The sequence below is a fragment of the Coturnix japonica genome, chromosome 5, assembly GCF_001577835.2.
Source record: "Coturnix japonica isolate 7356 chromosome 5, Coturnix japonica 2.1, whole genome shotgun sequence".
Lineage (NCBI taxonomy): Eukaryota > Metazoa > Chordata > Aves > Galliformes > Phasianidae > Coturnix > Coturnix japonica.
In genome coordinates, this window is record NC_029520.1 from 32,500,418 (window position 1) to 32,519,318 (window position 18,901).

The 18,901-nt window shown below is 42.5% G+C and overlaps 2 protein-coding genes across 2 annotated transcripts; both read right to left on the minus strand.

The window, feature by feature from the left end:
* Window positions 1-6,234: 6,234 nt before the first annotated feature.
* Window positions 6,235-10,881, minus strand: SPTSSA (serine palmitoyltransferase small subunit A). The gene is made up of 2 exons (XM_015865001.1): window positions 10,555-10,881; window positions 6,235-7,698 (listed from the first exon to the last, which is right to left on the minus strand). The coding sequence occupies exons 1-2, from the start codon at window positions 10,655-10,657 to the stop codon at window positions 7,595-7,597; spliced, it is 207 nt and encodes a 68-aa protein (XP_015720487.1). The 5' UTR covers window positions 10,658-10,881; the 3' UTR covers window positions 6,235-7,594.
* A 2,236-nt stretch (window positions 10,882-13,117) lies between these two features.
* On the minus strand, window positions 13,118-18,813 carry EAPP (E2F associated phosphoprotein). The gene is made up of 6 exons (XM_015865000.1): window positions 18,680-18,813; window positions 17,567-17,748; window positions 16,659-16,757; window positions 16,180-16,303; window positions 15,358-15,477; window positions 13,118-13,752 (listed from the first exon to the last, which is right to left on the minus strand). Exons 1-6 carry the CDS (start codon window positions 18,751-18,753, stop codon window positions 13,485-13,487), a joined length of 867 nt encoding a protein of 288 aa, XP_015720486.1. The 5' UTR covers window positions 18,754-18,813; the 3' UTR covers window positions 13,118-13,484.
* Between the last annotated feature and the right edge of the window lie 88 nt (window positions 18,814-18,901).

Here is an 18,901-nt window from a genome sequence, read left to right on the forward strand (position 1 = left end):
GACATTCTGTTTTCTTAATAGCAGAGTCATTCATAACAATGACACTGAGTATCTACCAAAGTCTGGCTGTAGACAAGTATGAATCAACTTTTGAGCCCAGCAGATAACCCAGGAACCCCAGCACATGCATTCTGAGGAAAAAAAGTCACACTGATTTTGGACCATCATCAACAAAATCAGAGACAAGACCATAAGACACCAATTCAGAAAAGAGCTAATTGAGAAGGAAAGAAATTCTGCTCAACTGATGGGCTGTTCAGTTTTTACAGGAAACAGACTGTAAGATAATGCAGTCATTGCTTCTCCTGACCTTTTTTCTCATTTCAAGCTCAGATAATAGTGCTTTCTATTCTGTTTTTATTGGTCTTCCTAACCATACCTTTTTATTGACTTACAACATCATTGAGAGAAATAAAATGTAAAGATTACCTTGGGACCATATCAACACTGCTATCTCAGCACTTTCACTGTATTTTCAATCTGTCACCCTATGAGTTAACTTAGTTGACATAAACGAATGAATACATACAATATATCCTCAGCTTCTCAGGTAATTCTGCCTAGCAGCTCCCTAAACAAACTGAATTCTGCTTTCCATATGCCCAAACTCAGAAGTTATTTTGCTACTTTCTCTCTCACCTTTCTTCTGGATCTAATATTGATTTGTCTCTGGACACTCAAGCCCCTGACATCATCTGCAACCCCAATTGCCACCAGCCCTTTCCTGTTTGTGAGTAGGCATAAACACATACCATTATATGTGGTCAGCCTATGTAACCTCATTAAAGCAAAGCTAGGCACTTTCTGGGTCACTTGTATATCCTCTTTATATGCTTTCTTTCCATGCAGAAATAGGCCTGTGATCTTAAGTCTTGCAATATGTCCATCTGAGGTCTGCTGTCCAAATATAGGCCTGAAATTACCTGAGAAAGTACACAGTGGTATAAACCACTCTCATGCACAATTCAAAGGGTTTATCTTTAGTTGAATAAAGAGTCCAGATGTTGCTGAAATACCAGACAAAAGAGGTTTTCCCAACTCAACTGCTTCTTGCAGCAGGTAAAGACATTCACAAGCTGATATAACCATGGGAGGCATAGATGTTGGCTTTAAAAGGAATACTGCCATCATCAATCAACTTACAGACCAACAACCAGTATAGCATTTGCTCCCCAGATGGCAGTTACCAGCCAAAAGAGACAAGGAATGAAACCCTTGAACTATGCCCACCCATCCATCTGAGCAAGCCTTATGATTTCCCAGAGATACAAGACAGAATGACTCTGAGCACATGTGCACATCATATTTAGCAGAAGCAGTACTGAAAACCAATATGCCATGCAGATGCTTTCAGGCAATGCTGCACTGTGCAGAGAGGAGAGACAGCATCTCTGTGCTTCAGCTTGATCAGGATTTCTCTCACACACTTCCCTTCTTTTCAGCATAAAGATGACTTTATACAGTTTTCTTCCCAAGGAAATGCAGTGCTGCACAAACTCTCCTGCAAGGTACTTCTGGATCTCAGCACAAGGTAACATCACATGGCACGCATATCCTACAGCCACATTCAAACCTGGAAAGCCTCACTTCCACAGACACTTCCTCCCTTCTGAGTGTAGATATTCATCTTTCAGTGGAGACTAACATTCCATTTGAGTAGACAGCAGGAATTCAGCAGATCATCAAAGTATGGTCCCTTCTTCTGTGGTCTAAGACAGATAGACTGTGCATCTTACACCCTGTCAGTTTGAGCTGAGTGCTAATTTTATGTCACGCCTATTGGAATACTCTACAAATACAGAGGAGGTACAGATAAGGAGTTTTTATTATTATTATTATTATATTATTATTATTTTATTTTACAAGATTGATGGCCAGTATTTTCATTCAGTCATCCACTAATTCAATCCTGAGTTTGGAAAATATCTGAAAAGTATGATTAAACACAGTAGAGTGCAATACACTGGGCCTTCACTCCAAACTGCTACCTCAAACCAATGCTTCTGCAGCTTAAAGTTCCTAATTCAGTAACTGTCATATTTATGTGAAAAATCCAAATTCTCATATGGTAAATGTTGGAGTTTAACACGAGGATCGGCAATGGATTGTGTCAAATTTCAACACAGCCATCTGAAAACAAGGTTATGCTTTATGCTGAGAGAAATAACTCTAACACTGGTCAAAATACTAGAAACACCCATTCTGCCAGAGTTGGAGCTCCACAGAAACAAAAAACCTTTTAAAATAATTCTCATCTCTCGATTCATCCTTACGCTTGTCCAAGGGCAAACAAAGTTTCCATTTTCAGCCTCTTTCCTTTGATATCAGCTCCACCATATGTACCTTCCCTTTGATTTCACATAATGAGCCACGTTTAGATTAGAATCACTGTAACACATTTAAAAATTCCTCCGGAATAAAGAATGCATTTAACATTAACCCTCTCTGCAAAGGAAAGTAGAATGTCTTTAAATTAAAAGCCACTAACAGACTTCAAAATGCCAAAGACCTACAGGTATTTGGAGTCACATAGTACTAAATGAGCAACAACAGAATGTAAAGAACTGTTGTACATATAAAACAGAGTCCTGGATATTTGAAAGGCCTCTTTCAAAAATATGGTTTATTATAAGGTCTAAATACTTCTGTTTGTTTTAAATACAAGCACTCCCCTTGTGAACAAGCACAGCTTACTGAAGTTTATAGGCTCACAGAATTCACAAAGCACAGCTGAGAGTTTCACCAGCAACGCCACCTCAGGATTCCTGCCAAGTTGCCACCTTGGATTCCAGCCAAAATTGCCTCATAGCATTTTACATCATGTTAAGCATTTAGTGAAAGCTATTGTACAATGCAATTAGCCATTCTACTTTACTGTAAGTACTCATAACATTTGAGATACACCTACTGACATTGCAAAAATACTGCAAAGAAAAAGCTTGACTTCAGTGACAAAGAAAAAACAGCCCTGGTGCTAGGATGGGCAAGAGTGGAAGAAATTATTGTCCCACAACAGCAGTTGTAGAAAACATGGGCAAATCACCTGATGAAAAGGAACTTCTGACACTAAAGAGCTTTATTGGTGTCCCAGTCTCAGAACGTGCTGCTTTGGTGTTTTAGAGGATGCCTTTTTTCTCCTAAGAACTTTGCTCACAGTCCAGTAATACCACATGGTCAAATCTCTTCATGCTGTGCTTGTTACTTTCAGTACAATCTTTTTTTGTTAGCCAGTAGCAGGTATCCCCTGTTCCGCGTTTATAACACATCCTTCTCTACTGCACCCAAGTGAAACAGTATATCATGTCCTATCAAACTAATTGCACCAATCTGCAGTAATACTATGCCCACAATTAAGATTCAACTCAGATTCATCCGGGTGGATTCTGCACCTGGCATGAGGCAACCCCAGAACTATGTTCAATCTGAGGGACAAGACATTGGAGAGCACCCATGAGGAAATAGATCAGGGAGCTCTGGCTGACAGCAAGCTGAATCTGAGCCAGCAGCATGCCCAGGCAGCCCAAAGCCAGCTCTACCACAAGGTGAAACAGGGCCAGCAAGGCCACTGGGTGAGGGAAAGGGCCGTCCCACTCTGCTCTGCATGGTGCAGCCTCACATCAAGCATTGTATGCAGGTTTGGATGCCAGTGTAAGAAGGATATGAAACTATTTGAGTGTCCAAAGGAGGGCTGTGAAGATGGTGGAAGGTCTACAGGGGAAGACACACGAGGAGCACCTGAGGTCCTGTGGTTTGTTCAGCCCGGAGCAGAAGAGCTGACTGGAAGCCTTGTGGCTGCAGCTCTTTACAGGGAGCAGAGGGCAGCGCTGAGTTCTGCTCCCTGGTTACATCAGCAGGGCCTGAGGGAACGGCATGGAGCTGTTATGGAAGGGTAAGGCTGGAGGTTAGGAAAAGGTCCTTCACCAGAGGGAGGAGCACATGGAACAGGCTGCCCAGGGCAGTGGACACGGCCCTAAGCTGCTGGAAATCAAGGAGCATTTGGACACCGCTCTGATATTGCATTTGGGTGGTGCTGCATGGAAGCAGGAGTTGGACTCGGTGATCCCTCTAGGCCCTTTCCAACCCAGGCTATTTTGTGATTCTAACCTTACTATAGCACTATAGTCCTTTCACACCCACTTTTTTAATGTTTAAATGAATGCACAAACAAATGACTTTTTTTTTTCTCTAAATTTCAGTGATAAAGTCTTGCTTTAGGATTCTTGAGTGTCTTCCATCATAAAGTAGTTAAAAACCACCAAAAACAAAAAATAACAAAAAAAACCCACCACAACCAATCTCCAAATTAAGTGCAACACAATAACCCAAAAGAAACAAAGTTATCACAGCCTCCAGACACATTACAACTAGGTCTGGCTAGTCTTAGCCTGATCCCACTTCAGAAAAGTATCCTTGAGGAAGAAATAGAAAGAAGGAATGATCTAATGAGAAGGGTACGTGTTTTTATAAAACTGACTGATTTGGGACATGCATACACATACAAATGCATACACACACAGGTCCCAGAACAGTTTCCAGCTAGTTTTCATGCCTAAGTTCCCTCTTATAGCTACAGCAATTCCTACCATGAATTTTTAATGACAATCCTTGCAGCACCCAGACATCGTGCCACCCAGGGCTGTGTGTAGCTAACTCTTGAGCAGGCCTGCAGGACGGCAGCTGAGCCCCAGGCACAGCAGGTACCACCGTAGGCAGGGTGCCAGCCTCTGCTAAGGGCTGTCTGATGGAGTGGCGTTATCAGCTGTGCTGTAAGAGTTAACACATTTCTAAACACATTTTGAGTGACTCCAGCTAAATCCCAGGAGCTATTGTCGTTAAAAGACTAACAAAAAGCTACTTCAAGGACTCAGATTTCCACACACACCCCTCAGATACTTCCCATGATTATTTTTTCTATCTGTATATAAAATACTGATGGCTTGGTTAACAGCATTCGTTTTTAAACAAAAGTATAATTGACCTGCTTCCTCCAAATGGAATTAAAGGTGCCTCAGCTTGCAAAGAGGAAGCTCAAAGTATGGAACATGAAGGAATTGATTCCCCAGTTAACATGACATTAAAGCAGACTGCAGTGGGGAAACAACTTCATAGCCTTAGGATTCATTTATTATTCAAATTTAATGATGGATTAAATTCCTACCAGCATTTTTACTTAAAAAGAAGAAGAAACGCTCATTTTCCTTCATAATTATTGTACTTGATCCATCTCTTCACTAGATCACCTTTACAAAAATCACCCTGCAGATACTTCCTTATAGAAACACCTCTAGAAACACACAGTATTTTGTAAATGAAATAATTTCATCTTTAGCAAAGCATCAGGAGACAAAGTGAACAGTGCAAAGCTCCTAAGAAATTCTTGGTTTATAATTTAAAAAACACTGCTAAAAAAAGGATTCCTCAAGTTAGCAAATTGAATCCAAGTATGATATCACTGGAGCCCTGTCTAACATAATGCAAATGTTTAAAGGTGATGGTAGCCATTTTTCTCAACAAAAAGCAGATAAAAGCTAATAAAAAGCTAATAAAAGTCAGTACACCAAAGCCCTTTTATAAAACCTTTCACAATTAAAAATCATGTTTAACCTTTAAAATGCTACAACACAGAGCTATTTATTTATTTGTTTGTTTTCTTGCCTCATCTTCCCTTCCCCCATGCAACTAAAACCCTATCTCAGCAGTAATGTGCCTGAAACACAATGGTAGTTCACAAAGAAACATCACAGTACCAATTTAACCCACTGGCAGCATGAATTTACAATACACCCCTTCAAAAAGAGAACGTTAACTAATCACTATCTCCATTTTTAAAATACTTATGCACCTGTGTGCATGCACTTTAAAACTGCCTATGTTTGCTCCACCGACTTTAAATAAGGAAAGGCGGGATTACATTTACCAAATCATTAACACTGCTGCTTGGGCCTCTCATGCAGACATGGGGTAAGTGAAAGATGGCAATTAAAAGTTTAAGTAATCTTCACAAGAAATTCCACCCTAAACAAGGCACTGATTTACTGAGAGACCTCTACCAATGGCAGTAAGGCTCTGGTTCACCTAAGAAGGCCCACCATTTATAGCTCCAAGACAGAGTTTCCATCAGAGATGCATAAAGTACTTAAATGAAAAAAGGTTGGTTTTTTTGTTCCATCTGTGTGCATTAGCCATATAAACCTAAAAATGTATTTATAGAACAATTTAGTTGTACAACTTAGGTAAAATTCCTTGTTATTTAATTCCTCATTAAAAGAATATTAAAATCACATAAAAATGTAACAGTACACGTTATTACCAGGCCATTAAATTGCAATTTTTGGTCAAGTACTAGTCTTCATTTTTTTACAGGTCTGAGAAAAGCAAGCAACATTCAGAAACAAACTAACTGCTCAAAGAAAGTTTTGCAGCAAAGCTCTGCTTTTAAAGTTTTATTTTTTAAACAAACAAGCAAAAAGAAAAAAACTTCAGAAAGTCAGGTTGGCACCATCTTACATTTCAGTATACAAAACTGAAGAAAACCCCTATTAAAAAAAATTAAAATTAAAACAAAAAAAAGACAGGACTTCAGTCAAGTTTTCAGCTACTTATTGCTGTAGTTGTAACTCGAGTCCATTTAAAACCCTTTTGGTCATTTGTAGAGAGAACGCATTTGGAACGCTAGCGGCGATAGAAAACCCCTTTAAAACATAGGCTGTTACACTGTTGAGTGAATATTAGCAGAAAACCATCACCAACAGAACATAACAAAGCACTATGTAAAATTACAATTTAATTGGTTGTTAGAAAAAGTGTTGATTTAAAGTACTATCCCAAAGCTTTATGTGGGCCTATGTCAGCAAAGTGCTTCTGTTCCCACTATGAAAACACCACAACCACAGCACTTCTTCAAGCAGAAAGAATGCAGCCTCCATTGCTACAGTGCTCTCTCTCCCTCTCTCACTCTCCTCCAACACATGGAGCGCAGAAACTCAAAAGCATTGCTAATTCCAAATTCAGGTGATACGCACAAATATACTGTTGAACAAAGTTTGGACAAGAAAACGGTACACCTGAGTTCAGTCGTACAAACTAATCTGTGTAAATAGTGTTAGACGAATATATCCATGTCTCTAATATGAATCTAGATGTATTTTCTTACAAAAATGCATCGATAGAAATACCCAGGCAAATACATACCATACAATAGCAAAAGCTTTAAGCCCCATTTAATTAGACGATTTTCTGATTAAAAATAGAAGGCAATTAAGATTTACTCAAAATTACAATTAAGAAAAGCTTTCACAGTGCAATATCGAAACTGTCACAAAGTTAAGAAAATACTGATATCAAAGTACAATCACAATGTTAAGGTAGACAAAACTACTATACAAGGGCATATCTTGTAAAATCAAAAGGAATTAACACAACATAGGGGACATCTCATGCCCCTGCTCTACACATCTCGTTTCCTAGTCTTCAGAATCATCATTGTGTCTTTCCTTTTTGGACAGCGGTAGAAGTCTTGTTAAAACTAAGAGGTTCGTTCTTCTTTGTCGACCAGATTTCAGAGCACGATAACTTCTTGAACATACACTCTTCATCACTGCACAATCTCAAAGTAGTGCAATATCGCCATGATGTGCTGAGGCATGAACACATAGCCCGTGTACAGTGCCATTCCAACAATGGAAACTAGCATTGAATCTGAACGACAGGTAAGGAAGAAAGCATTTGAAACCAGAAGTACATTACAAGTCATATAAGCACAGCACTACCATTTTTCCTATCTCATAACATTATATTTGTAAATCTTAAGTACTAACTGTATTCAACAGTTACAGCTGTAGGAAGAAGCAACAGAACACTGAAAAACAGAGCATGGGTAGGGGTGATAAAGTGAATTACAGCAGGATGCTTTGTAAGATATCCACTGCCTTGTCATAGACACAACAGTACAGACGGAAGCGTGGGAAGGAAGAAGGGACTGAAAATGGGCACTGGGGATATATGAATTACGCATACATCCTCCAAGGTCTTAAGCAATACCTGCAGTAGCCAGCACAATCAGTCAGGCAGAAAAGTCAACCATCAGGAAAAAAAAAAAGGAGAGGCAAAAACAGAAGGATTATATGAGTACCTGTACTGAGTAAGAGCTGATATTTGTGCACAGCTTACTCACTATTAAGCAGAAAGCATTAAATGTTGGTATCAACTTACCAGAACAGAATGACATAATACATTTAATGTATCGTTCACAAAACATCTGGCATGAAAGTTGTACTGCAAACATAAAGCCAGGAAAACAGTGTTCTCTAGGCTTTAAGTCACTACATTATTTGGTTTGCTGCTCTATCAGCTCAGACCTTTTATCACAGGCAAGGAGCTACATTAAAGTGTTGACAGCACTTAGGAAAAAAAATAGGCTGCAAGGGTAATGAAAAATATGGGCAACATTGTGACACACAGCTTTCCAGACATTTCAGTCCCAATGCCTCATAGGATCAGCATGATTGGAATAAATCTGTGCGTGTAAATAAATATATGCTTGCTGGTATTTTACTATGGCAGAGCTGCAAAACAAATCTCACATGAAGCCATCTGCTAAGCAATGACCCCTTCATTCAGCTGAACTCCAAATGGAAAGTCAGAGAAGTCAGATGGCTTACAATGTAAACATACAACTAGACCTTTGTCATACTCCAGGATTCTCAAGGCTTTATCTAACAGAAACTATAACATCAGACTACTCAAAGATTAGGCCACTCAAAGTTTAAGACTTTAGAAATTCAAGAGCTGTACTCTCAACAATAACCTGCAGAGATTCAGAAACACTATATAGAGCTCTGAAGATTAACAAGCACGATAACACTGATAACAGTACTCAGGTTTCCACAGGTGAAATCAGAGGAGCCGTGCATGCTCTGTAACTTAGAGAAAAGTAACCAGAGCATGTGTGCAACAAGGGCTCTGTAACTGACTTCCCCAAGAGGTAGATGTGGTGCTTATTAGAGCATGCCAGCTTCTGGGTGTATTTTTAGTCCCAGAAGATTGCACAATGCAAGACACTAAAATGAAGGTCAATGCTACATCTACGTTCCAGTATCAGTGTTCCCTACACTTCTTGAATACAATAAGCTGGAAATACACACAGCAAGTCTCTGGACTGCCAGCTCCAAGGCCATGTGCCTGTGTGGTCCAGTGTGGTCCAGGCACCACAGTGCCTGGCAGACTTGGCCCACCAGCAGTGACAGCATTCCCTCTGAGGACAGGGACAGTTCTGCTCATCTGATGCTGCAAACAATATATTGGGATACTCAGGACACTATTTTAAGTGGAGCAACGATCACTTCACTGCAAAACAAGCACTTTATAAACATGCACACACATCTGTCAACTACTTAAATGCCTTGTCCAAGTTAAGAAGCTGTCCAGTTAATATGAAAGGAAAATACATATATTTGTTTATAACTGATCTAGTTGTAAGGAAAGCAAAAATGGAGTGTTTTCAGTGATACAGACACAGCATAAACAGATTTGGGTGTTCTAATCAGAAACAGAGTACTCTGAAACTAAAAACCGCTGCCTCAATAGCTGAGCACTGTGCATCTGTAAGAATGAGAAAGCCAAAAAATAGTAATGACTCCACTTTTACCAAGTGTACATTAGAAAACTCTCTGCAACCTGTAACCAGCTACAACCTGGGAAACCACTCTTATATAATGAGTTCCTTTACAACTAACCAGGAAAAGCAGCTTTTCACCATTAAACCCTTCTTGATGGGTGCAAGCAGTGTTAATGTTTTGGCTGGTTTGTCTCTGTGCCTCTCAGCATAAACTGGAGATGGCTCAGGGTCGTTCATGAGACATCATTTTAACTCAAGATCAAACCAGCCACGCTCGCAAAGAACACCACTGGTAATAAATAACAGCCCTTAGGACACCGCAGTGCCAGTCTGACAGAGCTGGTTGAGGAAGCTTGCCTACAAGTAGTCTGCATACAGAAGCCTCACATTAGCATCTATCCAGTTCTTCCACTCCAGAAGAGACAAACAAATTCACCGGCTCAAGGATTAAATGCTCTTCTAACAAACAGCGTGTGACACAGCGCAGCCCAAACCAAAGCTCCCCAGCACACACATTTACTTTCCACGAGACGACAAAACAGAATTAACTCAAGAGCTGTGCTGAGCAGAAACCATGGTGCTCCAGCTGAAGAGTCAGGGGGGAAAAATAACTACCGCAATTCTACGGGAGAGAAAAGAATAAGAAAAAGATAATAATGATAAAAGAAAGGCTGAGGAGAAAGCACGGCAGGATGTAAACTTGGCCCCGGGCAGAGGCGGTCGGACCGTGCAGATGCCCGTGACAGAAGGCACGCGCCGGCACTAAGGCTCTCCCTGACTCCGGCCCCGCTCCGCCCGTACCGGCTGCAGCCCCGCCAGCCCCGCACACCGCTCCCAGCTCCCCGCCGCCCTCGGTACAGCCCCGGGACACCGTCCACATCCCACCCGGCCCCAGAGCTACCCGCCCGACAGGCCACGCGCCGCCGGCAGAAGGATACTGAAGACGGTGCGCTCCCAGGGCTCCAGCACGTAGCTACAGGTGATCAGCAAGTACTGGTAGTACAGCCACGACATCTGCTTCCAGGCCGAGCCCAGCGCCATGGCGCGCACCGCGCTCTCCCCACCCGCCGCCGGCCCCGAGCCGCCTGCGCCGGGCCCAGGCCGAGCGGAGACGGGGGCGGTGGCTGCCCGGGACCCGCCTCCCTCCGCCGTCGCTGCCGACTGGCCCCACCGCGCGAGGCCCGGCCCCGGGCTGCGGCCTCCCGAAATGGAGGCGCTGCGAGGCGGGCGGGGCGCGGGTCGGGTCGGCAGCGCCCCGGAGCGGACGGAGTTGGGAGCGGACACTGAACGCCGAGGCTGCCCCGCACGGCCCCTGGAAGCGGGGCGGAGGGAGCGGACACTCGGCTCCGTCTCCTCTCCGTCCTCACAGCGCGTGTACGGTACTGACAGTCAGTCCTGGAGTCGGTTACAATGGCCGTGAGGCTGCCTGTATTCCCGTACAAAACAGTCTCTGCGGATCGCAGAAGAAGCTCGCTTCACATACTACAAAACCCAGCCACTCTCAGTCCCCGTAGCAGAACGCGTTGATTTTCCCCTACAGAATAAATCAGCTGTATGCGCGAGCCTGATCCTGCTTAGATCACATCACATCACACGATTGTCCGTCACCATGTGAGCAGATCTGAGTCATATCTGGAAGACTGCTGCACCCAATTTTCTCCCATCCTGTTTCATTTAAATGGACATACTGGGTATTAGAGATCACCTGAAGATTGCGTTCAACGTGATTCATCATATGTGTTAAAGGGTTCTGCAGGCGGCTTCAGTACCTTTAGTATTCAGGGCAAAGCCCACCCAAAACCACTGCTCAGGTAAATGTGCAGTCTTTCAACATGGACTGACTAGATCAGTCCCACAGGAACAGCGGAAGAGGCAAAAAGATCAACTTTTTACCATAATGGCTGCTAACTTTGCCCTTCTGAGAGGTGTTTGGGGCCAGATGCTTCAGTGTTAGAAACTTGTAACTGCTATTTTGACTTTTGGCAGCTTACGTGGACAACTGAGTTTCAAATGCAGTAGTTAGAACACAAACCCAGTGAAAAGCAACACGTGGGGAAGTCAAGCATCGCGATTAAGTACAAGGTACAACCAACCCCTGTGTGCTGGAGCCAGGCCACCAGGAAAGGCCTCATGCACATGCTAGGTGTGCACCACAGATGAGAAACTGCTGTCAGCCCTCTGCCATCATCCTGCTCAGTAAAACAGCTTTACGTTATGTCAGTTCTAGTGCAACCCTAGTCTTGCAGCTGCCCCACACCTAATTTAACCAGTGCTGTTAGCACAGTGGAAAGCAAGGAAATACAGTCACAGCAGGGTGCTCATATTAATTATTTACAGAGCTGTGAATTGCACCTACAGCACCAGGAGATAACTGTGCAAAAGAAAACTAGCTGGCAGAGACAACCAAACACTGTCGTAATTTATGTGGAAAGATCTGATACGGGTTTTAATCCAGCTAGAATACATTCAGACATAATATATCTAGATCAATTTATTTCAGCACAAGAAGAAACGAGCGTATTTATACGATTCAATACCCCCACATAGCTGGCTACAGCAGCTGTTGCCCCTACCCAAGACAGCTGTTGCTTGTTGTAATTGACACTGGAGGAGTCTTGTGTTGTTGACACTGCTTGAAAGATCTGCAGCCATGATGAAAACTACTTTTCTAAATAAGCACATGAAGTCCAAGGACAGGTGGGGTTTTTAGCACATCTAAAGCACTACAGCCTTGCACAGCTGCAAGAGCAGTATCGATATGAAGCAAACATCTCCCAGTCTCTCCTGCTCCCATGTCTCATGAAAACAGGAACTGCAATTCGGGCGAGCAAGAAGCAGCAGCAAGCACTTGAGATAAGAAGAAAGGTAATGTGGAAGCATGCCAGCTTCACCATTTCCTGCCACATCCACCAGCTGTTTGTCCAGGTCCTTACACCGTTTCAATTTGGTGCATACTCAGAAGGCAGCTTTTGCTAGTTAGCCCCTTAATAAATGGACACTATTCCTCCGTATAGTGAGTGTCTCATTCTTCACTATCTTCATCTTACTCCTGCTTAAGAATTGCCATCAACAATTGCTCCTCCTGCTACCACCTGCACTGACTTTTGAGCCCCTGAACAACATCCTCATTCTCCTGTTTTCAGCAGCTCAGTGCAACAATCTTACCCTGACACTAAATAGCTTTCATGCATCACCTGGACTGTGAAGACAGTTTGCACTGAGGCCAGTATGCCCTACAGCAGAGTACAGCCTCCATTACATCTGCTCCTCCACAGTGTTACTAAGCAAAATTTTCCCTATATGCCTCCAGGCTTAAAGCATGTAGTAATAGTCTATCCCACTTCAGATGGCATCATTTCTGCCAATGTGCCAGTCAGACCATAGGTAGTAAAAATGATATAGAAATCTTGTCTTAAGCCCAAAATCCTCACTGAGAGCTACCAAGTTTAACAGTTCCATTGAATAGAATAGTTTCCATTCCATAGAAACAACCAATGCAGCTAAGGGGAACCAGCTGATACAGTATTTATTCTAAGCAGTAGTTTTAATACACACTGAGGTACTGGACAGTACATACACAGGGAATGATCATAATACACAGATTTTACACTGTATTTACAAAACATTAAATCCTTGACAACGCGACCACCTGACAGTGTAGAAGAATATCGCTCTCAAATGCAAGCAGTTAACAGGATTCCCTTCATAAAAAAGGAATACAGGAATAGTGTCAGAAATCCAACCACTATAAAGCTATCTGATAGAAATGTACATTTAAGAGAACATATTTTAAAAAGATGGATGTGCCTGCACTTCTGATACTTCACACAGTCTTAAACAGAGCCCTTTTTTTTCCTGCTTTTGCATATTAGCTGTGGCTGGCTAGAACATTGAAGAAGTGAAACACTTCATCTTTATCCATCACTGCCACTTCAGTTGAGCACTCAGTACATAATACTGGATGATACACTTCCTCCTCTTCTTGATTTGACTGTACAGGAGTAGTAGTTTCTTCACTGTGTTTCCTCTTCTTGTTTCTTTTCTTTTCCTTCTTTCTGTATTTCAGGATTTCCTCTTTGTTAACAAAGCAGTTCATCACAAACATCGCCCTGTATTGTGTTTTGTAAGATTCGTGTCTAGGGAGAAGAGGAGAAAATGCAAGTCATGCCACTGGTAAAAACTCTGCTTCCACAAAATAAGTTATCATCTCTGGAAATCGGATTAGAGATAGGAAGTGCCATTGCAAATGGCTGAAAGCTATAGAAATATCAAGTTTTAGAAACAGAACAACAGGCCCAACTATAAAACATCACAGAAAGAATTGAAGCTGTCTTGGTCTTGAGGAACATGTTTAAAAACACACTGGTTCTCACTGAAATAAGCACCCCTGGAGTGCATCTTGGTACTACAAAATGATGCATGGCTGTTCAGAGCTAATGATTGGTAGGCAAAGAACTTGAAGTTGTGAATGCAAGTGACTCAAATATGGGTATTTATAACCTAAAACATTTCAAGCTTGAAACTCTGTATAATAAACAATGACACGTCACATTTTGAAAATCCAGTCTATAATAAAGTATGTTTTTCAGCAGTCATCTGTGTATCAACTGCACAGCTGGAGTAATTAGCACATTTCAGGTCTGCATTAACACACCTCTACAGCTGCAGTTTCAGAGCAGCCTAAACCAGCATCATTGGCTGCAGAAGACCTATCTTGACTTTCAAGGCTTGTCTAATGGCAAACTGAGCTATGTTAGTTTTTTGAACCCACATAGGATCAGTCTGACAATAAAAATGGACAGTTTTCTGTCAGCTCAGCAAAGTGAAATACTTAACTATAGAAAAGAGTCAAGGAATTCCAGAACCAGCTAAGGAAAGAGAGTGGGAAACAGCACCCAACACTGAGATGACTTCAGGCTGCTGGGGAATTTCATTTTCAATCAGCAAAAGTACTCAATAAATTAGAAGCAGTTTATTCCTCACTTCACAGAATTTCTTTCTCCTTTATTCAAAATACAAAGGCTCATCTTCTGCCCACGCTAGCAGTAGTAATTAGGGTTGTAGTGCAGTGAAACTCTGGAGAATAGCAAAACATGCTATGAATTCACACCTAAATGCTTTCCAGGTTCTACTTAACATAATTATATTCAAAAACACAACTGCTAATACTCAAACCAAGAAATGATGTACTGTCTTGACTTTGCTTAACCCTCTCCTAAAAGACACATTAACATGAAAATAATAACTACACTGAAATAACTCTTCCTCTAACCATGAAGCCAACGTAATTAGAAAAAAGTATACATCATAGAATCATACAATGGCCTGGGCTGAAAGGGACCATAATGATCATGTAGTTTCAACCCCTCTGCAATATGCAGGGTCACCAACCACTAGACCAGGCTGCCCAGAGCCACATCCAGCCTGGCCCTGAATGCCTCCAGAGATGAGGCATCCACAACATCCAAAATGAACTTCTAGTTTAGTCTCATTTTTTAAACATATTCCTTTATCCACTATGCTGAAGTTCTTCCTTGTTCTTCATCTCCATGGCGCAGGTTAAAATGATCATCACCATTCTTTTAAACTGGCATTCACATACACACCTGATTCACATATAGCCACCTTCCCTTTGTAAGCTCCACCGTGCAAGACAGAATTAATCAAATTGTTGAACATGCTAAAACTGCAAATGACTGAAAGAGAGACACTACAGAAAGACCTTATTGTTCATTAATTACCTCTGACAGTCCAGGCATAAAGTTGTCATGCAAGCAGGACAATTCAAAACAGCATCACTGTTTGGAACTGATGAAGGTTTTGTCTGTTGAGGCTGCAACATTCTTCTTTGATTACGGTACCTACCAAATGAAGGATATGGAGGATAAAAAAAGTGAAATTACACATCCTTGCTCATCAATTTAACCTTCAAATATTTTTTAAATTAAAATACATTGGTAAATATCTGTCTCCTTCACAACAACTCTTCTCTAACTAAATCTACCTAAATATAAGCACTATGGGAAAAAAACACACACATGAATTTTTCCATTTCATTTGTATGGAGGATTTTCATCCTGAGATAAGTATGTGGATTTGTGCCCAACAATCATTTTCCTGGAGAAGACAAGTATTTCAAGAACAGTCTCTCTAAGTAACATACATTGATGTGCTTTTCAACAGATTTATGTCTCTCTTCTGCTGCAGCAACCATTTTTCACCCTTCAAAGAAACCTAAAGTAAAGCAGTTTTGAGCTATTCCTATTACAAGTATTTCATCAACATCACAGTTATTTTGATAAGATCTATAGACAAAACAAACTTAGTGAACTAGGAAGTTTTGATTTTGAAAAACTGCATATTTTAGCATTTTGTCACTTTAAAGAGTCTATTTCCATTCCATATATGCAACAATTTTACAAGTTTTTAAATTCCCTGTGCTGTAAATTCTAAGGCACTAAGTGAACACAACAGCAAAGGGTTTTTCTATATATTCACCATGTTCACAGGAATTTTGCAGTTTATCGTAAGCATCCTACCTCCTATTATTTACAGTCTCTTACCTCCTCCTCTGTGAGTCTACCCACTCTTGGTCTCGACTGTCTTCTTCCGGGTCATACAGCAGCTCATCATTGGTAGGAATCCGACGTTGCTGATGCTTTCTTTTTTTCAGGACATCTTGCATAACTGTAGAGATTTGGGCATGCACAGGTTCCATCAGACAGACATACAATGATTCTCTACTCAACTAATCAAAAAATAATCTTTCCAATTTTCATTTTCAATACCTGCAATAAATGTAAATTAATTCATAAATATCTAGCTTTTCTCTCCTCTGTATAGACCACCCCAAAGTTTTAAAACACCTTACATACATTAGGATACATCACAAAGTTGCTAGAACTTTGCTGAAATGATACAGGCTGGTAACTGCCCCCAAAAGTCCCTCTTCAGCAATAGCCTCTGATGCCCTGAGAGGATTCTACTGTATCTGAGATACAGCACTAATATGAAGATGCTGCCTTCTCCCTCAGACCCTTACCAGTTTTGTCTTCATCTTCTGAATCAGAATCAAAGTAAATGTCATCATAGTATTTTGAAGTGGTGGCAGATCCAGCCTCTCCAGCGCTTGAAGAAGTACCTGCATTAAATTGAAGAGGGAAGTGGTAAGAACATCTCACCAAAAGGATAACATGCATATAGCCCAGTACAAACCATCATTTCCAAGCTGCCCTACTCAAGAGCCCCCCAGTACATCTGTGTGTATTAAGCTGCAGCTCTCCCAGTTTGTTCCCATGTCCCAATCAACTATGTTACTTGTGTGATTTCATTTACAGGTAAAAGAAATACAAGTTCTTCAAATGCCAGAGCAATCTACAGCACCCAAAACAGCATACGAAGTCCAGAATGGATAAATCCTTTACACAGTTTCACTACTTCATGTAACTTATAGTTATGAGCACTTAGGGGATTAATATTTTTCTTGACTCTTTTCCCCGCCTGATTTGCAATCTTAACCCACCACATGCCATTACTTTCAGCAAGAACGTGCTCCAAATGTTGATAGTGTCCTGAGCCATTGGACAAAGAGACTGCAAACTGCGTGAATGGCTTCCAAATACACACGTGAAAATCACTTACAACATAAGTTACAGAGACACCGGGGAAAAAAGAGGGCTGATCATTCAACAAGAAATCAAAGAGAAACAGGAAATTAGAGGTTCAGAAACAACATAACCAAAAAACTTAGAATGGATGAAACAAGTGCTCTCAAGGTACCCAAGTACCCATTTCTGCAGGACGGAAGAGCCATTTTAAGACTTCTCCACAGGTCTCAGCACCTCACTGCTACCACAAATCCCCCCTCAGTTGTAAGAACACTTCAACTCCTTAATTGGACACCGCTTAACCCTCAGTTTAACAGGCAAGCAGGTGTTAAGAATGATTTACCCATTTCTGGTGATTTCCACGTGCCTTCTATGTTCCTCACGGTGGTGTCGAGCTCTGCCTCCATCTCCTTCTGGAACTCATCATCGCTGGAAGATTCACTCTCCCCAGTCAGGCACTCCCGTAACAGCTTCCGCTTCTGGTCAGGAGTGCCGTGTAAGAGCACATCCACCTCATCTTCAGAGCTACAAACATTGAAACATCACACGCCTAATTATTACCAACAGCTCGCTACACAAGCTAATCAACAATCACCACCTGAGCTGTGTGGAAATACCGAGAAGCACTTATCTGTGTACTTATGTGAAACCCACTGGTTTTAATGCAAAGGAGCAGCGCACACACACACACACACAATCACACAGAATGACCCGGGTTGGAAGGGACCTCAAGGATCATGTAGTTCCAACCCCCCTGCCTGGCAGGGCCACCAAACACACACCTTTACTAGATCAGGTTGCCCAGGGCCCCGTCCAACCTGGTCTTGAACACCTCCAAGGACAGGGCATCAACAACCTCCCTGGGCAGCCTGTTCCAGGGCCTAACCACTCTCCTAGTGAAGAACTTCCCCCTAACATCCAACTTAAATCTTCCCTCTTTTAACTTAAAACCATTTCCCCTAGTCCTGCTATTATCAGCCCTTTAGAAGAGTTTACTCCCCTCCTGGGAGTAAGTTCCCTTCAGGTATTGAAAGGCTGCAATGAGGTCACCCCACAACCTTCTCTTCTCCAGGCTGAACAAGCCCAGCTCCCTCAGCCTGTCCTCATAGGGGAGGTGCTCCAGCCCCCTGATCATCTTCCTGTTCCTCCTCTGGACCCTTTCCAAAATCTCCAATCTTTTTTGTACTGAGGGCTCCACACCTGGACACAGTACTCCAGATGGGGCCTCACAAGAGCAGAGTAGAGAGGGACAATCACCTCCCTATCCCTGCTGACCACCCCTCTCCTGATGGAGCCCAGGATCCCATTTGCCTTCCGGGCTGCCAGAGCGCACTCGTAGCAGACAGACCCTTCCCACCATCAGCGGCCTCCTCCGTGACCGGCAGCACGAGGCAGACCAAACCCTGCAGCAGAGGGAAGCGGCGGCCCCCAGCCCGCCCCGGGAGCCGGCCGGCACCTGCTGAGCGCTCGCTCCTCGTCGCTGGGCTCCTCCACCACGTACGGATCATCCTCCTCCCGCAGGCGGCTCATGGCCGCTCAGCTCCCGGCACTTCTTCCGGCGGAAGCAGCACGGCGCAGGCCCAACTCCGCCCCCCGGAAGGGGACACGTTCCCCCCCCGACCGAGCACCGCCCCGCTGTGATGCCCCGAGCAGGGATCGGGCTGAAGGTTGAAGAGAC

Excerpts from the sequence above, each read along its gene's own strand:
- EAPP (XM_015865000.1), bottom strand. The coding sequence starts at position 18,753 with ATGAGCCGCCTGCGGGAGGAGGATGATCCGTACGTGGTGGAGGAGCCC. Across the intron at positions 16,304-16,658 it reads AGAAGATGAAGACAAAACTG|TTATGCAAGATGTCCTGAAA; the intron begins GTAAGGGTCTGA and ends AAATCTCTACAG. Across the intron at positions 15,478-16,179 it reads GTAGACTCACAGAGGAGGAG|GTACCGTAATCAAAGAAGAA; the intron begins GTAAGAGACTGT and ends TTCATTTGGTAG.
- SPTSSA (XM_015865001.1), bottom strand. The coding sequence starts at position 10,657 with ATGGCGCTGGGCTCGGCCTGGAAGCAGATGTCGTGGCTGTACTACCAG. Across the intron at positions 7,699-10,554 it reads CTGGGAGCGCACCGTCTTCA|ATTCAATGCTAGTTTCCATT; the intron begins GTATCCTTCTGC and ends CCTGTCGTTCAG.